General features: G+C 38.9%; 1 protein-coding gene across 1 annotated transcript in view; it reads left to right on the top strand.

Moving 5' to 3' along the window:
- Positions 1 to 5,105, top strand: part of LOC101470258 (uncharacterized protein C14orf132) — a 34,542-nt gene extending 29,437 nt beyond the window's left edge. Inside the window, exon 2 of the mRNA XM_012921066.3 lies at positions 2,452 to 5,105. Within this exon, the coding sequence (XP_012776520.1) occupies positions 2,452 to 2,688 (237 nt within the window). The 3' untranslated portion in view covers positions 2,689 to 5,105. The remainder of the gene's footprint in view (positions 1 to 2,451) is intronic.
- Positions 5,106 to 19,856: the final 14,751 nt, after the last annotated feature.

The following is a 19,856-nucleotide window of genomic DNA, read 5'->3' as shown; positions in this document are numbered from 1 at the left end:
GGACTATTCAGGTCGTAAGTCCCTGTAAAAAGGATTTTATGCGAGGCAATCCAGTCCAAAAGCATAAAGAAATATTTTCCTATGGAAAATAAAAAATGACTGAGCTCATTTTGCTGAGGGTGGAGAATCTGATCACTTGCTCCATTATTAGCAATATATGGTGTGACTGCATGTGAGTGAATGTGTGACTGGATGAAGGTGTGGATGAATACATGTGGACAAACAATTTGTTTTTACCAGAGAAAATTTCTGTTTTGTTTTGTTGACTGGGGTTAGATTATGGGATTATAGTATATTGTTGGGAGAAGGCCAAATGTTACGGGGGAGGCATTTTCTGATATAACTCAGTTACCATTAATTGTAGAAACACATGACTGATAATTGTTCTGTGTTAAGTTTATTTGTATGACATAGATTGGATCATGAGTGGGGAAAAACTGAGCATTTTAAGTTTTGTATAGTATTGTGGATGTATAGTACTGGGCAATTGGAGGGAAATTGATGGCCCTATTTAAAGCCAGTCTCTACCAGATGCAGGAGAGAGGAGAGGTGAGCGGTGTTACCAGAGCCATGTTGTGTTGAGGTTTGTTAATTGAATTGTGGGAAGTTTTGTTAAGTTATACATTAAGTTCACTGTAAATTGCTCACCTCTGGAAACCTGAAATGTCTGCATAGTCTGCTTCTCTACCACCTTCCTTGACGTTCGTGCCTGACTACTTCACAGGCTCCCACTGATTCTGATTTGCATTACATGTTGTTCGTGCAAACTTTTAATATAAAAAGAAACGTTAAAATGGAAAAGGTTGATTTGAGATGCCACAGTGGGATGAGTCAGCACTTACAGTGACAGAATGGAGGGCAGAAAACACAGGTTGCTGGACCTCATGCATGCCTGTCTACCCCCATCATGCTCATGTGAACAGCAGGCGCTTTACAGGATGTGTCATGTCATTATTCACCACCAGGGGCCAATGAATGGAGAGTGGCAGAATGCTTTCTAAACAGTGTTTTCCCTTGTGCGAGGGAAAGACGAGGTGTGTGTGTGTGTGTGCGCGTGTGTGTGTGTGTGTGTGTGTTAACGTCTTTGTGCATTAGCCCGTGTTCGGGAGAGAGAGTGAAGGTAAGCAAATGAGCAAGAGAGAACGTCTGTGTAAGCGAGCACTCAACATGCCTCCGAGGTATTTTTAGAATGGTTTTTTTTGTTTTGTTTTTTTGCTCTTTTTCCCCAACATCCTCTGCAGAGTTAGTTCTCCAGTCAGACAATATAATGGTCTGTCATGCATTTCTCAATCATGCACGTTGCTAAAGCCAGAGCGTCAACATTTATAGGACTCGGACTCCTAAGCAATGAGTCATTTTCAGTTGTCATGTTTGAAATCTAATTTTCATATTTATCAAGCATACACACATGCTGTGTTTTAAAAACTTATCCAGCAGTATCTGAAACTAAAAGGACACTCCATGCCTGTTTAGGAAACTTAACCAATTACCTTACAATCTGGCATGCTGGGTTTGGAGGGAAAGGGCATATTTGTCTTGGAGGTTTGATGTGCTGCACTCAAAGTGGGGATTTATGTTTTGTCTATGTCAGATTATATTCTTTCATCAAAGACAAAGTCACTTAAAAACATTAATATTCAGTTGAATTAGATGAGAGACTACAGGCAATGCTGGGAGCTCGGTAATAAATTAAATAAATTTTTAACTTTCTGAAAAAGGTCTGAAGCGATAATGTCAGTGCAGTTAATACGAACTCTTTGGAAGAGGAGGCCCTAATGGGACATTTGTCTACCATCATTTTTCAGACAGATTTTGTGCAACTGCTAAAGGGAGACAGGGATAATTCATGGTCAATTCTGATTGGCTAATTTTCTTGACCTTCTAAGACATGTCGAAAGTTGTGAGGTTAGTGTGTTGGTGAATTTTTAATGACAGATTTTCAGGAACGTTAACAATAAAAATAATGATTGTTATGAAATCAAGTAATTTTCACACTGATTCCTATTGGTGAATTTATACCAAAATATTGTGTTTTACAGTAGAAACACAGGCAAAATAACTTTATTATTCAAAGCCAGTAATTGCACCTTTACATCAACATTTTTAGTTTTATTACAATTTATATTTACATTTTCACAAAAGGTTTCGTCCATACCTTGATATACTAAAAGCAACAGTTTATTTCTAAAAGCAAAAAAGATGATTGTTTATGTTGTCAAATAAACAACCAAAATCCGTCTGAAAAACTTATTTTTAAATGGTTTATGAATTTGTGACCTTTTTTATTCAATTTTAATTTGGGAGTTTAGATTTAGATTTCAGACTTCTTTTCTGCATGAAATGTAAGAATATACCTACAATCTTGTAATGTGAAAATAATTTTCTCTGCATCTCCCTTGAGTGCAAAACTTATTTTGTACTCTCTCCTCACTTTCCCTTCTCCCTTCCTAGATCCCTGTAATGACAGGAGCCTTCATGGACTCCTCGCCCAATGATGACTACAGCGGCGAGCACTCGCTCTTTAACTCCTCGGCCAGCGTCCATGCCGCTGCCTCAGCCGCCTCGGTACAAGGCCAGCAGGATGAGCCGCAGTCCATGTCCAGCGATGCCATCTGGCTCTGGATTGCCATCATCGCCACTATTGGAAACATTGTGGTGGTGGGCGTTGTCTATGCCTGCACTTTCTGATGAACACATGCTGACAAAGACAACCCGCACACTCACACATCCTGCTTTTTCTCAGTCTCCGGACCCCCGAAGGAGGCTTTGTAGACAGTCTCTCGCTCTCTGTGTCTCTCGCTGTCTTTCTTTTTATCCCTCACACTTTTTGGCAGGGAAGGGGAGGGACAGACCTGAGGGTGTAAAAGTAGCGATACTTGACAGTGACATATACACTGCTATACTTCTTCGTTGAGGGGAAAGACTGAAATTTGGCAGCATTTATCAGCAACAAGCACTTTTGAATGCTACAGCTTGAGAACTTGAGAATAAGGTTATGTGCACAGCAACTCTTTAGTTAAAAACAGAAAGAAATCTTTGCTCTCAACCATTAATCAAAAGGATTTTTTTTTAGCTTAAGTTTGTTTTCGTGTTTCTGCTCATACGACACTCACTTATTATGTAGGAGGGAGGATGGAAATTAATGGGGCTTAAGATTCAGGTTGAACTGGGCCATCTGAAACAACCACCAGATAGTTGCTAAGCAATTTAGGACAAAGCAGCTTAATTATGCCACTGAACAGAGATGGTGCTTGTTAAAATATTTAGAAAGTGTTAAAATATCTGCAAGATAAGCAGCACTGAGATTCTCCTATATGCTGATGAAACGGACCATATGGTTATAATGATCATTAGTGTATTTGGTGTCTTTCTAAGGTGAAAGAACAGGAAACTGCATTCATTAAAGACACTTAAATTGACTGTTACAGCAGTGGCATGTCAATTACACAAAAGTAATTTTTATAGACATCACCCCATGGAAGTGCATGTGCAGATGTCCAGCAGAGTCAGATCAAAACCAGCCAGTTCCCCAGTACACTCTCACAAGAGCTTGATGTATAGCACCTCTGAGAATAGAGGAGCTAACTGACCTGTGAATTCACAGCGAGTGAGTGGGCATGATTTATCTGCTTTTTGCATGCTCTATCCTGATAACTCTCCTTACCCAAAATAAACTGGGTATTTCCATTTGTGAGAATGCATCTGAACTTGACCATCTCATATTATCCTTTATGTGTGAGAAAGGCATCTGGTTAGTGCGCTGACCAGATTCTCATAATAGTGAGTTAGGAGTAATGACTTGTTGTCGTCATGCCCTTAATGTCAAATTCCTTCAGTAAAAGTGGCTATTACAAAATCTAATCATATTGTCATAGTCTGCTTCGATAGGACTAGATAGATGTGAACAAAATGTAATTAGAAGCACAAATCAAATTAAACACACACAGCTTTTTTCCCCTGCTCAACCTTTTCCATAGTTGCTTTTTCACCTGTAAGCGATGTATTTCATCACCCAGCAGCAGAAGGTGGAAGTTTCTGATATTACAGTTGTACTGTAAAAACAGTAAATGTATGTATCCCGAAATGATGTAACACTAAGCAGAACTGTGGTAAACCTTGTTATAAATATGTTCAGCTATGTATGAAATCTCATATATAGTTGTCCTTTAAAATTTTCACTACTGGAGGTCATTTGTTCTGTGTTAGTGTGGATGGTAGTGCCAGCTTTTCAGTGGCAAGTAGTTCTTGTCCTAAAGGGGTTACAGTAACTTTACCTTAAGACCCAAAGATACAAATTGGTTTTCACATGAAACATACCATACGATGCACTGCACTTACACTGAAAATGTAGCTAGTAGGCTTTGATCTGCTAATTGATGTTTGTGCTTTGGTTAAATGTCCCTTACAAGCTGCAATGGAAAATTATACAAATATGGGCCTACTAAAGTCGGCAAGTTGTTTTATCTGTCAACTGTTCTATTTTTTTAGTATGATAAACTGACTGTTTTCCATAAGCCTTGATTATACTCCTTTGTGGATATGAACACAGACAGCTGGAGACAGTACAGCCGAATAGTCATTCTTGTTATACTTATCTGAAGTTTGCCGCCTGGGGCGCGTGCGTAGTTGGTGTATTGTAATGTAAAGTCTCCAAATTAGTCTGTGTGGGTCACAAAACATGGCAGGCATGTGGATAGCCACATGAATCCTCAACCTCACTGTCTGCTGAAAAATTTGACATCATTTGGACCCAAGTGGACCCACGTTGAAAGTATAATCAAGGCCTTAGAGGGTTGATAGCTCTTTGCTCAGACAAGTAAGTCATGTTTTCCTGGGATTTAGACATTACCAGTATATAATCCAGTCTTGTAAACACCATAACTGTTCAAATGTTCATACACTAGAAAGAAAAAACTGGCTTACTGTATGTATTGTACTATGTAAAGTAAAATTTAGACACTCAATTACTATAAGAGGACTTTTCAAGCCTGTTATTTTTAATAAAGTGTTGATGTAGAAATATTTAGAAATGTTGTAAACCACATACACAATGCTCCTTTTGTAAAGACATATGCTACTATTAAAATTTATGTACTAATGCAAAATTGGCTTTCTGTATTGACTTAAGAAGCACACACTTATATTTACTGAAATGTCACAAAGATGGATTAAAATGCAAAATATGTGGCTTTGTACGCCGATTGCAGAAACAAGAATTTGTTTCAGTTTCATCTTCAGCTGAATCACCTGGTTTTGTTCTCAGTGAAGCCAGTTCTCTGGCAGACATCAGTGCTGTTTGCTGCTTAGCCATCAGGTGAGATTGATTCTAAGCTCAAATCACGCCATCTGTCATTTTGACACAAGCACCACTTGTTTAAAAATTACCTGGATTTTGTTCTCTGCAGCACTTAGCTACTCTGACTCTCGGATCTCATACTTGTTTTGCTGAACAAACAGGAAGGCTGCAAAAAGCAAGCACTTTAAAAAACATGAATGGGTGTAGAAAGTGCATCTGTATCCTGCTAAATAAGTAACAGAGATATCAGTGTATTTTCAGCAAATCAATGCAACAACAGATAGATGAGAAACCTTTGACCTAGATGTATTTTGAGATGTACAGACATGGTTGCTATCATGAATAGTCATCAAACAAATAGACAAAACTAAAACAATGTGATTTTTTGTTTGGTTTTTTTTATAGAGAAGAGTCACTTTAGCTCGATTAATAGTTAAGTGACTTAACTAATGTACAGTCATGTGGAAAAAGTACCTTTTTAGTTTAAAGGTTTTATGTATCAGGAATAAGATAAAAAATAAAAACATCTGGTCATCTCACCCTTCTGAAATTAGTAAAATTTAACCTCAGATGAGTGAAACATTAGCAAACTAAGCCTAAACGCAGCAGCGTGAGGGGAAAAGTAAGCACATCCCATGACCCAGCTTGTAGAATCACCTTTAGCAGCAATAACTTGAAGTAATTGTTTTCTGATTTTATCAGTGTCTCTATTTGATGTGGAGGAATTGTGGCCCACTCTTCTTTGTAACGTTGCTTCACTTCAGTCAGGTTAACGGCTGGTTGTTGACTGGGCCATTCCAACGCTTTGATTCTTTTCTTTCTCAGCCATTCTGTTGTAGATCTGCTCCTTTGCTTTTTACCAAAGTCCTGTAGCATGATGGCTGATGGATTTAGCTGATACGTATCCTCGTCTCATAAGGAAGCAATAAGGTTGTTGGTTCAGTTTTTGTTAAATACTTAATAACATTGTGTAATAAGTTGAGGTTGTATTTTCCTTATTTTAAAGTAGAAGCAAGAACTTCTACAATTATGTTTGATATATAAAACTTTAGAACCGAAAGGTGTTTTTTAGAACATTTTTTAATCCCAGAATAATTTATTTGCAGAGGTTTGAGATTAAACAAACAAACAGCCATCCTGATGTCAAAAGCACTGAGGGATCACATTCATAATTTCATTTAAATGCAGTGATCTTTACCTCATCCTAAGAACTGAGTAAGTCCTTTCCCAGTTGAAATGCCAGCCAGACTTGGTAATATGTGGATCAGCTCCTTTCAGATTTGCCTTGAGCATTTCTGATCCCCCACCAGCAGATGAGATACAGATGGAAGCAAAACTGAATGCACATGATCTTCGAACAACCTTCACATTGCTTCCGCAGCGTTGCGCCTTCTATCCTCCAAATCCGATCAAACGACTCAGTTGGGGGAAAAAAATCCCTAGGGTCTCACAACAGCCGCTGACTCCTAGAGGGAAGTAAGGCCAGTTTTATTTATAAAGCCCCAAATCACAAATCACAAACATGCCTCAGAAGGCTTTTCACAGCAGCCGGCGTCCTCTATTCTTAACTCCATCAAAGAAAATAAATAACTATTGACCTTGCCTGGGATAATTTATGCTAATGTGGGGTAATCATTACACTTTTAGGTGATGGCTTTGTGAAATGCACATTAGTTGAGACTTCAGCTCTCATACGGAGAAAGTGAAATGACACTGACTTTGCCTGTGAATAATAAATGTTTATTTCAACCTAGCTGGAAAAAAAAATGTTGTGAAGTAGTATGTGGGGAGAGGCTGTCTCACTCCTCCACTGTTGGCCCAGAGTCTCACAGGATGTAACGCTTCAGCTTGAATCGCATCCAGTTGAGAGTGAAAGGTTGGTGATGAGTTGCTGGATATGCTAATGTGTGCCAAGCTGCTTAGACACATCTTATCAAACTGTCACTTTAGAGACACATGGGGACACACAGTACACTGTAATAGTAATTAAATACCAAATATAAACAAAGACAATGTCTGCAGCTTTCTGCCACTATAGTACTTTTTTTCTTCTTAAATAAAAGTTACTGGGCATTTCCATAAATCACATTTAATGCATAGTTAGAGAAATGTAAAAACATCTGCAAATTTGGAAATTTTCCTTCATTTTAAAATGATACATTGTATCAGAACATTTTACCTGTCTCAACAAAAAGGAAACGTTATCATCTGTGGTCTTATAAAAACCTCATAACAGCAAATTGTTATGTGTGAGAAAGCATTGCAACTCCAAGAGCAGAGGCAAGGCAAGATACCTGGCAGAGCTTGCTAGTGTTTGTATGTATGTGGGCGTTTGAAGGAGATCAGGTTTGTTACAGGCAATCAAATACATCTGTGTTTTAAGAAGATGCACAATTGCATGACAGTTATAAGGATCCTATGCAACCAGATTAAGGTCTGACCATATTCATATTCATCTAGGTGAGATTGTGCCAGAACAACTAAATAATTATAGTCTACAGGGTGGGCCATTTATATGGATACACCGTAATAACATGGGAAAGTTATGTTGAAACCAAGGACACCATTGTTTTTCTTGTGACATTACCAATATGTTTGATGTGTCACATGGCCCTCTTCCTATTGAAAAAACAAAAGTTGTATCCAAGATGGCCGACTTCTAAATGGCCACCATGGTCACCACCCATCTTGAGGAGTTTGCCCCCTCACATATACTAATGTGCCACAAACAGGACTTTAATATCACCAACCATTCCCATGTTATTACGGTGTATCCATATAAATGGCCCACCCTGTATTTATATACTGTGTAAAAAAACAACAAAAAACCCCAAAACGCTTTAATTATTTTATTGATCCACTGTTTTGATTTATTCCAGGTCTGCACTTGGGCGATCGTAGCTCAAGAGTTGGGAGTTCGCCTTGTAATCGGAAGGTTGCCGGTTCGAGCCCCGGCTTGGACAGTCTCGGTCATTGTGTCCTTGGGCAAGACACGTCACCCGTTGCCTACTGGTGGTGGTCAGAGGGCCCGGTGGCGCCAGCCGGCAGCCTCGCCTCTGTCAGTGTGCCCCAGGGTTGCTGTGGCTACAATGTAGCTTGCCATAACCAGTGTGTGAATGTGTGTGTGGATGACTGGATATGTAAAGCGCTTTGGGGTCCTTAGGGACTAGAAAAGTGCTATACAAATACAGGCCATTTGCACTGGTATATGCTGCCACTCGCTTTACTTCATTGTAAAAAAGTTGGCAGTGCCACTGACTGCCTGAATCTTGTTTTTCCTTCAGGGCTTATGTAGTCCTGTGAGCAACATTTAGCACTACAAACCTGAATACTCCACTCACTGCCCCCAGTGTTCTCATACATGCATAACTGTAGCTCATACACCGAAGAATCCTGAAAAACACGGGAGCCCTAAGGCTCGAAACATTCATTCATTTACATTCTCAAATAGTAAGTAGACCATGTTTGTTAGTTGGTTAGCATCATGTGTCCTAATACTTTCCACTGTTGCTCATGTTTGGCAAGAAAACTGTTTGTGCATTACGTATTTTGTTTTGATTAGATTTGATTTATTTTCAGGGTATTATTTTATGATATAGCATACAATAGTATTTCTGTTCCACTCCATCACCTGACCACAGGCTTAATCATTTGGAAACATAATGATGTTTTACTCCCCAAGTTGAAAAAAAAAGTGTGTGTTGGTTACAGTTATATTGTCAGCACCATGTCTTGAGTCATGGGCTTGGCTGTGCAGTAGGGAGTTCAAATGAATGAATTTGTTGCGGCACACCACAATAGAAGGAGCCTAATGGAGATGCATTGGTTTGCCGGAGGTTCATGTTAATGGGTTTTCTGAATGGAGATTAGGTTGTTACTGGAATCGATACTGGGATTTTGCTCACATGTTTCAACTTGCAGTCACTTTCAAAACAGGAAAAAAAAGTGCCTCTTTCTATCAGATCACCAGCCTGCTTTCGCTCCATATCACACTGTATTTGTTTAGCTCTGATGAAAAGAGACACTAATATGGTGCAAGTATCAGAGCATGACATGAGTTATGCTGTTTTTGCATCATCTGTAATTGACTCTAGCATGAGAATGATTTATGTCTTGAATAGGATATTTAGGATAATATTTTATGCCCTATCCAATGACTATGCAAGTAAATGAATGACAGCCGTCATTGTTTTGAGATGTTACAGAGATCTAATGTACTGGCCTTGTGTGATTTCATGTTTCATATATTTCATAGCTTCCAAATAGCAAGCTCGGTTCCATATGTGATCTACTCTGTGGAAGTATGGTTCAACTTATGCAACACCAACACTACTCCACTGTATATGCTACACACTAAAGCTCTAAGAATTATAAATGGAATGGATTATTATAAACCAACAAAGTGAATATTCAATAAACTACACATCTTAAAATGTTACAATTTAGTTGAGTATGTTTGTTTTGATGACATCTAGTCAGAAAAATCTTTGCTATTTAAAATATGCAGTGTCTTAAGGTTCAGCCTACAGTTTTTCAGTCAATAATTTACGTTCTTCCCATTGAATTTAATTCTTTATTGTCAACATTTATTTATTTAACTTCTTTTTGTTATTTTGAGAAAGAAAATGTAAATATTGCCCAAAGTAAACTATCATTTCAAATTTGATTGGTAACACACAGACTGAATGGGCTATGGGCTTGTGCAGACAGATACTTCCTTATTGGTCCTTGTCAAGTTTCAGACAGAAAAGTCAAGTGTAAGGCATAGCAACAAAAAAGCCCAGAGTAGTAACACATTGACAGAATAAGGTAAATGTTTTGAGTAGGACTAATGACTGACTTTGGGTTTATGAAGCTATTATGTTCCAGTTTTTTGTATTCACTCTGCTGTTTGTATCCCCAGGTCTTAGTTTGATATCTAGCCTTCAGGTTTCTGTTATCATTCCTTGTCTGTGTTCCTCATCCTCTTGTGTCTAGTTTCCTGTGTTAGTTATATGTGTCCCCCTGTGAAGTCAGTCATGTCTCCATGTTTATTTTCCCCCATGTCTTTGTATGTCTACCTGGTGTCTCCCTCTCTCTGTGTGTTTAGTCAGTGTTACAGTGTGTTTCATGTACTTTCTGTTTTAATCTGATAGTCACTTGTTCTGTGTGCATCATGTTCAGTTTTGGTTCCCTTGTCTCGTCAGTTAGATTATGTCCATCTGTGTTCCCAAGGTGTTTCCTCTCTGCCCTGATTCCCTCTTGTGTATATTGTCTGAGCCTCTTTCTGGCAGTAGAGGACAGTAGTGATCTCCCTCATCCCTTGTGTGCCTGTGTCGTATTTCCCCAGTTTAGATTCCTAGTGCCTTACTAGCTTAGTTATGTAAATCTTTAAATTCTGCAATAAAGCTGTCTTTGGGTTTAGTCCTGCTTGAGAGTCGTGCATTTTGGGCCCTAAACCTGTCTGCCTCACACAGCCACATGACAACTATGGAAACACTAATTACAGAACAGGACACAGGTGAGGGCAGAGCACAGCAGGAAACAATTAAGAGCAAGTGAAAACAATCAGAGGAAAATAAAGTAAAAGCACAAGAGGCACATTAAGATAGGTATTTACCAAGATAAAGCAGGGAGATGAAAGCAAAAACATTTAGATAACAAATCATACAAATGAAACAAAAGAAAAAACTGGGACAACAAAAATATTAAAATCAAAATGAGAACCAAAACTAAAAAACAACCAATCAACAAATCGCCAAGTTTTAAACTATTTCTGTTGTAAAATTTGGTCTTAAACATGGAAACTGTGGGATTTGCCTTTGGACCCATCGTTAAGTGGCTTTTTGAGGAACTGCAGTTTTTAGTACTTGGCTTCATTTTTTCAGTTCTGAAGGTTGCCACTTGTTTCTCACACACAAACACCCCACAAACATGCACTCTAATGATGCTGTTCATTACAGATGGTTATCAATCCAGCTAATATCCTCTGATGAGGAGCGCACAGTGCAGCTTGATTAAACAAGATGATAAGCCCTGTAAGCAGAATCGCTCTTAATGGAATAGTGTTAACAACCCTGCAAAAATTGACACATTGTAGATAACTGATGATGTGCACCGTCAATAAAATTCCTTTTGGTAATTTAACATCAAGTCATAGTCATAATTGAAAGCTCTCTCACTGAGTCATTTAGTGTTCCTGCTGTTTGTTAAGACACAGAAGTAGAAAAAAATAATAATCCACTTCTGCATTAAGCTTTCCTTTTCCACCTCCAGTCACTTGGGATGGTAAATAGTGTTCCAAGTGTGACAGGGAACAGAGAGTCTTAATGCAATCCTGGGGGCTCCACCACCCCCTGATGCTGCCACAGCCTCAGTGAAAATGCTTCATTACTGCTACTCCATGATGGGAGCTCGGCATCACCAGTCACCCAAAAGGCAGAAGCCCTTTTCTTTTGATTTAACATTGCTATTGAGTGGATAGCTGGGTCTCTGCCTCTCTCACCCACTGTTCTATGACACAGGAGGACAGATAGAAAGAGAAATATCCGTCTCTGCCTGCCATTGGTCTCACAGAAAACATCATTCGAAAGAGATGAGGATTTATGAGGGAGTTGCCCTTTGAACAAGATTAATGCGGGCCTGCCCACCTGTGCCCTGAGTCAAATCTCTTTGACATATTAAGCTTATTACTGTTATTATGTTTTAGCACCACTTTCATTTTTATGAGGAAAGTTGGCAGAGAACAGACACATGCAGTATTAACACAGCCTACAATACCCCTTGTAGTTCTTGGTGGTAGAAAATGTAGTGAGGCTGTACTAAAACACAGTGTGTTGGCTAGTGTTATAAAATAAAGTTGCTTGCTTACAGTAAACCTCCTACCAGACATATCTGGAACTATCATAGTGTCTATATTAAATGTGTGTGTGTGTGTGATGTATTTGGTTCATTGTTGGTTCATTGTTTAACCACACCGGTCCCAAGTTCATATTTTGCATTTACGTGTCGCAGAAAGGTGCGAAAGCTCCCGCTTCATTATACCTTCCCAACTGTGGTAAATAATGGAAACACAGATGCAGACTATTTCCTTTTGTGTCTCACAAAAACTCAAGATGTCTGCCACTTAAATGCTTCGAGCTCTAATCTGAGGTACAATCGATTGCCAATGTTTGAGGCCAGGAACTCTAATGAACTTATCCATAACTCTAATGAAACTATCCTCTACAGCAGAGCTAATCCTTGGTCTTTTCTCCTCCCCATGAGGGCCAGTTTAATCACAGTTTTTGATAGTTTTAGCAGGTGCACTTGAAGACGCTTTGAATTTATCGACATTTTCAAAACCAGCTGACCTTTCATGTCTTAAAGTGATGATCGGCATGCATTTCAAGGCAAGCTTTTTACACATTATAGATTAGCACATTTGTAAGTCTGTTTTCTGTGTATCAGAATTACCTTAGTACATTGCAACTGATTCTCTCACTTTTCAATACATTTTAAATCATTCTAGGTGAGTAAAACGTCCAAGGTACATAAAAATAGACCCAATGCATGCCAGTGAAACCAAAAAACTGGATCCCCTTAGTGTATGAATGTATGAATTCAGGCTTCATGTGTCAACCACAGTAGTATATGCAATGAGATTTGCATTCACTCACATCTTTTACACATAGTCATGTTTATAGAAAGGGGGGTTGGACGCCCTTTTTGCTTTGTTGGTCCATATTGCCATTATAGCATCACAAAGTTGCAGCAAATGTGTTGTCCCATTACACCATTTCCCAAAGGTCCTCTATTGGACTGGGATCTTGTGACTGTGTACGCCATTTAAGTACAGTGAAATATTTTTGACACAAATCATCATTGTGCTGGAAGCAGCCATCATAAAATGGGTGCACTGGGGTCATAAAGAGATGGACAGGGTCAGCAACATTACTCAAGTAGATATGTCTGTGTAGGTTCTCAGTCATTCAGGTCATGGTACTCCGAGGAGCTTGGAATCGAAAGCAACTGGATTTCTTTGAGTTTCACGAAAAACTTCATAAAACTCAAAGTCCAGCTTTCTTTCCAAGCTGGTCAAAATGGTTTGCTCAGTTGATAAGAGATTCAAAGTCTGCCAAGAAAATATCCCCCACACCATCACAACATCACCTCTACCAGCCTTTACTGTTGATACAAGGCAGGATCGATGATGCGTTCGTGTTGCTCTACCTAAATTATGACTCTACCATCTAAATGTTGTAGCAGAAACTGAGACTCATGGGACCAGGCAATGTTTTTTGCAATTTTCTATTGTCAGAGGTGCAAACTGTATCCTCACTTTAACTGTATCATTGGTGTAGTCGCCAGCTGTTGCTTCAAGGTTTGATGTGTTTAGAGATACTCTTCTGCATACCTTGGTTGCAAGAAGTGGTTACTCAAGAAACTGTTGCTTTCCTTTCAGATCAAAGCAATATGTCCATTCCTTCTGACCTCTGACCTCAACAACAAACCATTTTCACCCAGAGAGCTGCCGCTTGCTCGATATTTTTTCGTTTGTAAACCCCAGAGATGACTGTGCATGAAAATCCCAGTATATCAGCAGTTTCTGAAATACTCAGACCAGTCTGTCTGGCATCAAAATGCCACATTCAAAGTTACTTAGATCGTGGCTCACGAGTAATCAGAAGGTTGCCGGTTCGAGCCCCGGCTTGGACAGTCTCGGTCGTTGTGTCCTTGGGCAAGACACTTCACACGTTGCCTACTGGTGGTGGTCAGAGGGCCCGGTGGCGCCAGTGTCCGGCAGCCTCGCCTCTGTCAGTGCGCCCCAGGGTGGCTGTGGCTACAATGTAGCTTGCCATCACCAGTGTGTGAATGTGCGTGTGAATGAGTGGATGACTGGATGTGTAAAGCGCTTTGGGGTCCTTAGGGACTAGAAAAGTGGTATACAAATACAGGCCATTTACCATTTATTTATATCACCTTTCTCAGTTTGAACTTCAGCAGTTTTTGTCCAAATCTACATGTCTAAATGCGTTAGATATTTGGCATAACAGGCATTTGAACAGGTATACATATAACAAAATCACTGCGGTGTGTGTGTGTGTGTGTGTGTGTGTGTGTGAGAGAGAGAGAGATTGCAAAACAAGACACAGGTGGTGGTGGATACAGTCAAACATAGGTGAGATTTATGATATACCTAAATTAATGGAAGGAAAGAGACACCGAAATGAATCCTGAAAACTAACAGCAAACAAAACAAGCCCAAGTGGAAGCAGAAAGCAAATGGATAAACTGGAAGCAAAGTGACACAATAAAACCAACAAAATACAGAATATAACTTAATTGAGATTAAATGTAAGTGTCAGATTTCTGTGCTCTGTCACTACACCAAACGTGAGCAGATATCAGCATGCAGACCATAAGGCCTGTCACCATGGAGACTGACATGTTTTACTCCCGTCGCCTGATGCATCCATTGGCAGACACAGTTGAGTCTCACTGACATGGTTGCTGGCCAAAATAAAAGTGGAAACCACTCCAGGGCTAATGCACGATCCATTAAAAGGAGAGTGAGACACATAGAGAGACAGATGGGCAGGCTGACCGAAAATGACAAGATGACTGAGATGAGAAAAAAAAAGGGCCAAAGTAAAGGAAGGAAAAGGATTAACACTGGATGTCCATTTCTCTGAGTTGTGATGAATTTCTGACGTGTGTTTGGAAATTGATCGATGCTGATATCTGTCATCTCAAGCTCACGCTGAAACTGACAAGTGACCCCGGGACACTGTTTTCTCTGTGTAGCAATTCCTACATGTGTCATCACACATAATTATAATTGTTATCTAATATACAGTATTATGAAATAGCTTAGATATCATAGTGACCACTTTTATCTTCAACACTAAGTGTAAAAAAAAAAAAAACTAGTCTTTTTTTGTGTAAAATGTTTCATGCACAGCCTTTACTTAAACAGTACTTTTATTTTGTTACTTTTTTCTTTTACATAATTATATTTTTAAAAAGCACCTCTTCTTTCTGTAACGGGTCAAGGAAGAGTTAATGTCACATCTGACAACAAGCACGCCGATATCATGTGAATTATTTTCATGCATGTGCTGTGCACCAAATTTGTTTAGTTTTAGGAATTCATTTGTTCATTCTGTCAAGGCACTGAACACTACATACTTTGCCCAGTAGATGGCTCCCTATTTATTTTTTTCAAACGCTGGTATCCAGGAAAATGAAGATTTGAAGTAGACACATTACATCCTGTATACAAAAGAGTCAGAGTAACAAGTGTTTCCAATAAATTCCCTTTGGTTTTCTGCAGTTCAAATATGAATATGACAAAGTGTAACAAACACAAGAATGATGTTTAAACTTTCAAAGAGGTAAGATAAGATAAGATAAGATAAGATAAGATAACCTTTATTAGTCCCACACGTGGGAAATTTGTTTTGTCACAGCAGGAGTGGGCAGTGCAAAAGTTATGACGCAAAAATTAGAATACAATAAGAATAAATACAGTACACAGCTGTACAGAATAGAATAAAATAATATACTATATACAGTAAAATAAAATAGAATAAAAATATACAATAAGATAAAAATAGAATACGAATGCTATATACAACTGAGTAAAAATACAACGATGCCAGAAAAGATTATTGCACTTAGTCTTATTGCACATGTGTGGATGTGTGTGTTTGTTCAGTTAAAGTCTTTGTTGTGGAGTCTGACAGCAGTGGGGAGGAAAGACCTGCGAAATCTCTCCGTCCCACACCGTGGGTGCCGCAGTAGAATAGTAGAATATTATTATAATTATATTATTATTATTATTATTAGTAGTAGTAGTAGTAGTAGTAGTAGTAGTAGTAGTAGTAGTAGTAGTAGTAGTAGTAATAGTAGTAGTAGTAGTAGTATACCCATATACTGAGACTTAAGTTTGACACTAAATTAAACATTTTTACATGAAAAGATCCAGGCTTCTCCTCAAAGTGCAGTCTGCAGTTAATGTTTGTGATTCTAAAATCTTTCTTTAGATTAATTATACATTAAGATTACTGTGTAAGTACAGCATAGCTATATAAAGTATATCTTATTTTCATCCCTGTTGCCTAAAGTGAGATTCCCCCTCTTCATTTCTCAAGAACCAGGCTTCTCCTCAAAGTGCAGTGTGTACTTTATGTTGTGAGGCCCACCCCTGCAGAAGCCAGGGCCACACCCTTCAAATCGAAGCAGCTTGGGGAGCAGCCAAGGAAGGATCATGTCACAAAGTCTTCTGATACTTGAAGAATCTTATCCTTTGGAATTATAATCACAAACAGACTGCCTTTTTCTCAAAACAATGTAGCTTTCCTAGTTTTATCACAGAACTTGCTTTCCAGTACTAAACTCTCGACAAACAAAGTAAACATAAACAAAAGGTGCTTTTCGCATTTTATAAATGCTCTCTGAAAGCTTTTTTTTTTTTTTTAAATGGAGGAACATTTTGACTAGTAAGAACACACAATAGCAATACCTAGTTGTGATTTATTTTCTAAGTATCACCACTATTTAGTTTTTCTAAAGATAATATTGACCTTTAAGTCTTTCAGACTGTCAGCAAATAAGGAACACTCCCATATCCTGTGTTATGAGCACCTTATGATGACTCATGTTGCACCCGATGCGCCAAAAAAAACATGTTTATGTTTAAGTGACAGAGTCCTCTTGCAGATGTGCAAAGGAGAACGCCAGGTGACATTCAAGAGCCACAAAGCAAGTAAGTGTGGAGAGCCTGTAAGGAGCAGAATTCTAAAAAGTGACACCAGTGTTTGTTTGTTTTTATTTCAAAACAAGGCCAGATGATAGGCATGTCTGTTTTGAGGCTTGAACTATCAAAATAAGACGAGCATGTTTGAGTTATTGCATTTTAGTCTTCAGACATTCTTTTAAAGGAAATTGAAAAACATGAAAAAAAAAATGAAACAGTGTGTTTGTATGCTGCAGAAGGCTGAGTATCAGAATAGAAAGCTAGCTTTTTCTCATAATTTGCACTGTGGTCTGTTCAAAGAAAACTGTTAAAAATAACTGTTCAAAACTCAAACGTAAGTCTAAATAACTGGCTAAGGTGGTCTGGCAGCAACATAGCTAGTGTCGAGAATAGCACAGATGGGAACTTCAAAAGTCTGTTTGCTCAGAGTCTCTGTTGATAAAAGACTGCCCTTTTGAAATTATTTATGTCAAGTAAATCGTAACCATGAGTTATAGCTACGATTACGTACTTTGCAAGTCACTGGAAGATTAAATATTTTTCCCTAATAAGGTGATCTTCTACCACAGTTTACTTCTCATTCTCTTTTTCTGTAAACTATGAACATACACAACTTTCGCCATAGTCAGTTGACGCAAACACGTTTGAAGTACCATAAATGGTAGATTTCCTGGATCTTAAAATTTTAAATCTTCTTAAAATGTTTTTTTTTTTCAAACAATCAAACCATGAGCTGAAAACAGAAGTAAATTTCAGACGACAGACATTCAGACTGTGGCTGCCCACTTACTGCTGACTCAATGTCTTGCAAAATAATTGTGATGGTTGGTTTGTGATTGTCTTTTTTTTAATTGATTTCAACATTTTGCAATGCCTTTATTAAATCAAAATATTAAATGTAACAGGGGCATCTGTGACCAACTTATTTCACAAGTTGTGGATTTCCAGCAGTATAAACAGCATTGTTCTGTGGTTTGTATATTATCTGCCAGGAACATTTGAGCAGCACTGGTTGAATTTTTAATGTTTGAAGAAATGGGTTTGTGTTCCAAGGTTTAGTGCTCATCAAAGTTGCATTAGTGGTTTCAGACAGGCCTGTGGCCACTCCTTCCACTTTTTGTAAGCGCTTACTCACTCTCCTTGCAAAAGCCCAGAGTGTACGAGGCAGCTGTGAAAACGATAAATACCCAGAGCTGCTCCCTGTTGTCTCAAATCTGTGTGGAGTTATGGAAGAGGAGATGGGGGTGGGACACTGAGTAATGGAGCTCACGGCCTGGAAAAAAATCTTTTGAGACAGGCAGAAGGAGACAGGAAATGAGCTGAGTATTTTCAAGGAGTAGCGTGAGCGTCGCCGCCCCCTCGTCCAGACATTCGTTATGTACTTCACTGCACACACTGAGACATAACTAACAACAGCAGACAGATATGTAGCCTGTTACTCAAGGACCTTTAAGTTTGCAAGTCTATAAAACTTCAGTTAATAAACTGGGGGAGACAATTCATTGGATTTATTTCTATACAGGTTTTTTTTTTTCTTAAAGGCTGTTAAAGTTAATAGACTTTATTTTATGTTGTGCTATTTAAAAGCATGGGATTTCTTAGGTCCTTAGGAGATTTCACGTTACTGGGAATAGTGGGTGCGTTAGTGGAAGATGCTTTGCATGAGGTACAAGGCCCCCGCTGTCTTGCTCAGTAGAGAAAGCTGATTCACCACAGCACTCCAAGGTCTATATGTGCAGTAAATGGTAAATGGCCTGTATTTATATAGCGCTTTACTAGTCCCTAAGGACCCCGAAGCGCTTTACATATCCAGTCATCCACCCATTCACACACTGGCAAGCTACATTGTAGCCACAGCCACCCTGGGGCGCACTGACAGAGGCAAGGCTGCCGGACACTGGCGCCACCGGGCCCTCTGACCACCACCAGTAGGCAACGGGTGAAGTGTCTTGCCCAAGGACACAACGACCGAGACTGTCCAAGCCGGGGCTCGAACCGGAAACCTTCAGATTACAAGGCGAACTCCCAACTCTTGAGCCACGATCGCCCCCATAAATGTACCATTTATGAGCTATAGTCCGAGGTTTTGTCACTTCCTGAGTGCTTTTACACTTGCTGTAGTCGGCGCAGGTGTTTTGTAGCAAAGCTAAACAGAAGTGTCTCTTCCATGCTCGATGAGTTACCATTGTTGATTAACTGATAACTTGGGGCTGGATGTTTCCACAGAAGTGCACCACGAAATTTAGCCGGCTGATTTATTATTTAATTTTTCTTGTACAGGGAAAACTTTTTCAGGAATCATAAACCTGTAGCTGCCTGATCAGTGTTGACTAGAATATCTGAACTTAATAAGCACATATCATATGCATGTGTATAAGACAAAGCTCCTTTTTAATACTTGTTATATTTATACTATGTGTGACTGTAATTATTTTTATTTTATTTTTCTAATTACATTCAAGCACTGATCATTATCCACTAGTGTTTTACCTCCTTTGTACTTAATTATATGGCTTCCTGGTGGCAGCCAGTGTGCCCACTTGGGAGTATAGTATATGGTGGCACCTTTCTATGTAATAGAATTTTGTGTATTTGTAGAGAGCTGGACAAGTGGATGTTTTTATTTTTATTAACTGATTTGCATTGCCCTCATATTTATATAATTATTAAAATTGCTTGTAACAACACTTGTACAGGATGTGTTTGACTGCAGTGCTTATTTATTTCACAATATAGTAACCCCTTTTTTAACTAGTGGTAGAGAAATGGCTTAGAATCTCAAGAATCTTAGAGATATCAGAGCCAAACTTCACAGTGTTCCTTTAAGTTTATCCTTCCACC

Source organism: Maylandia zebra, linkage group LG19, assembly GCF_041146795.1.
Source record: "Maylandia zebra isolate NMK-2024a linkage group LG19, Mzebra_GT3a, whole genome shotgun sequence".
Lineage (NCBI taxonomy): Eukaryota > Metazoa > Chordata > Actinopteri > Cichliformes > Cichlidae > Maylandia > Maylandia zebra.
This window is presented reverse-complemented; position numbering and strand designations above follow the sequence as displayed.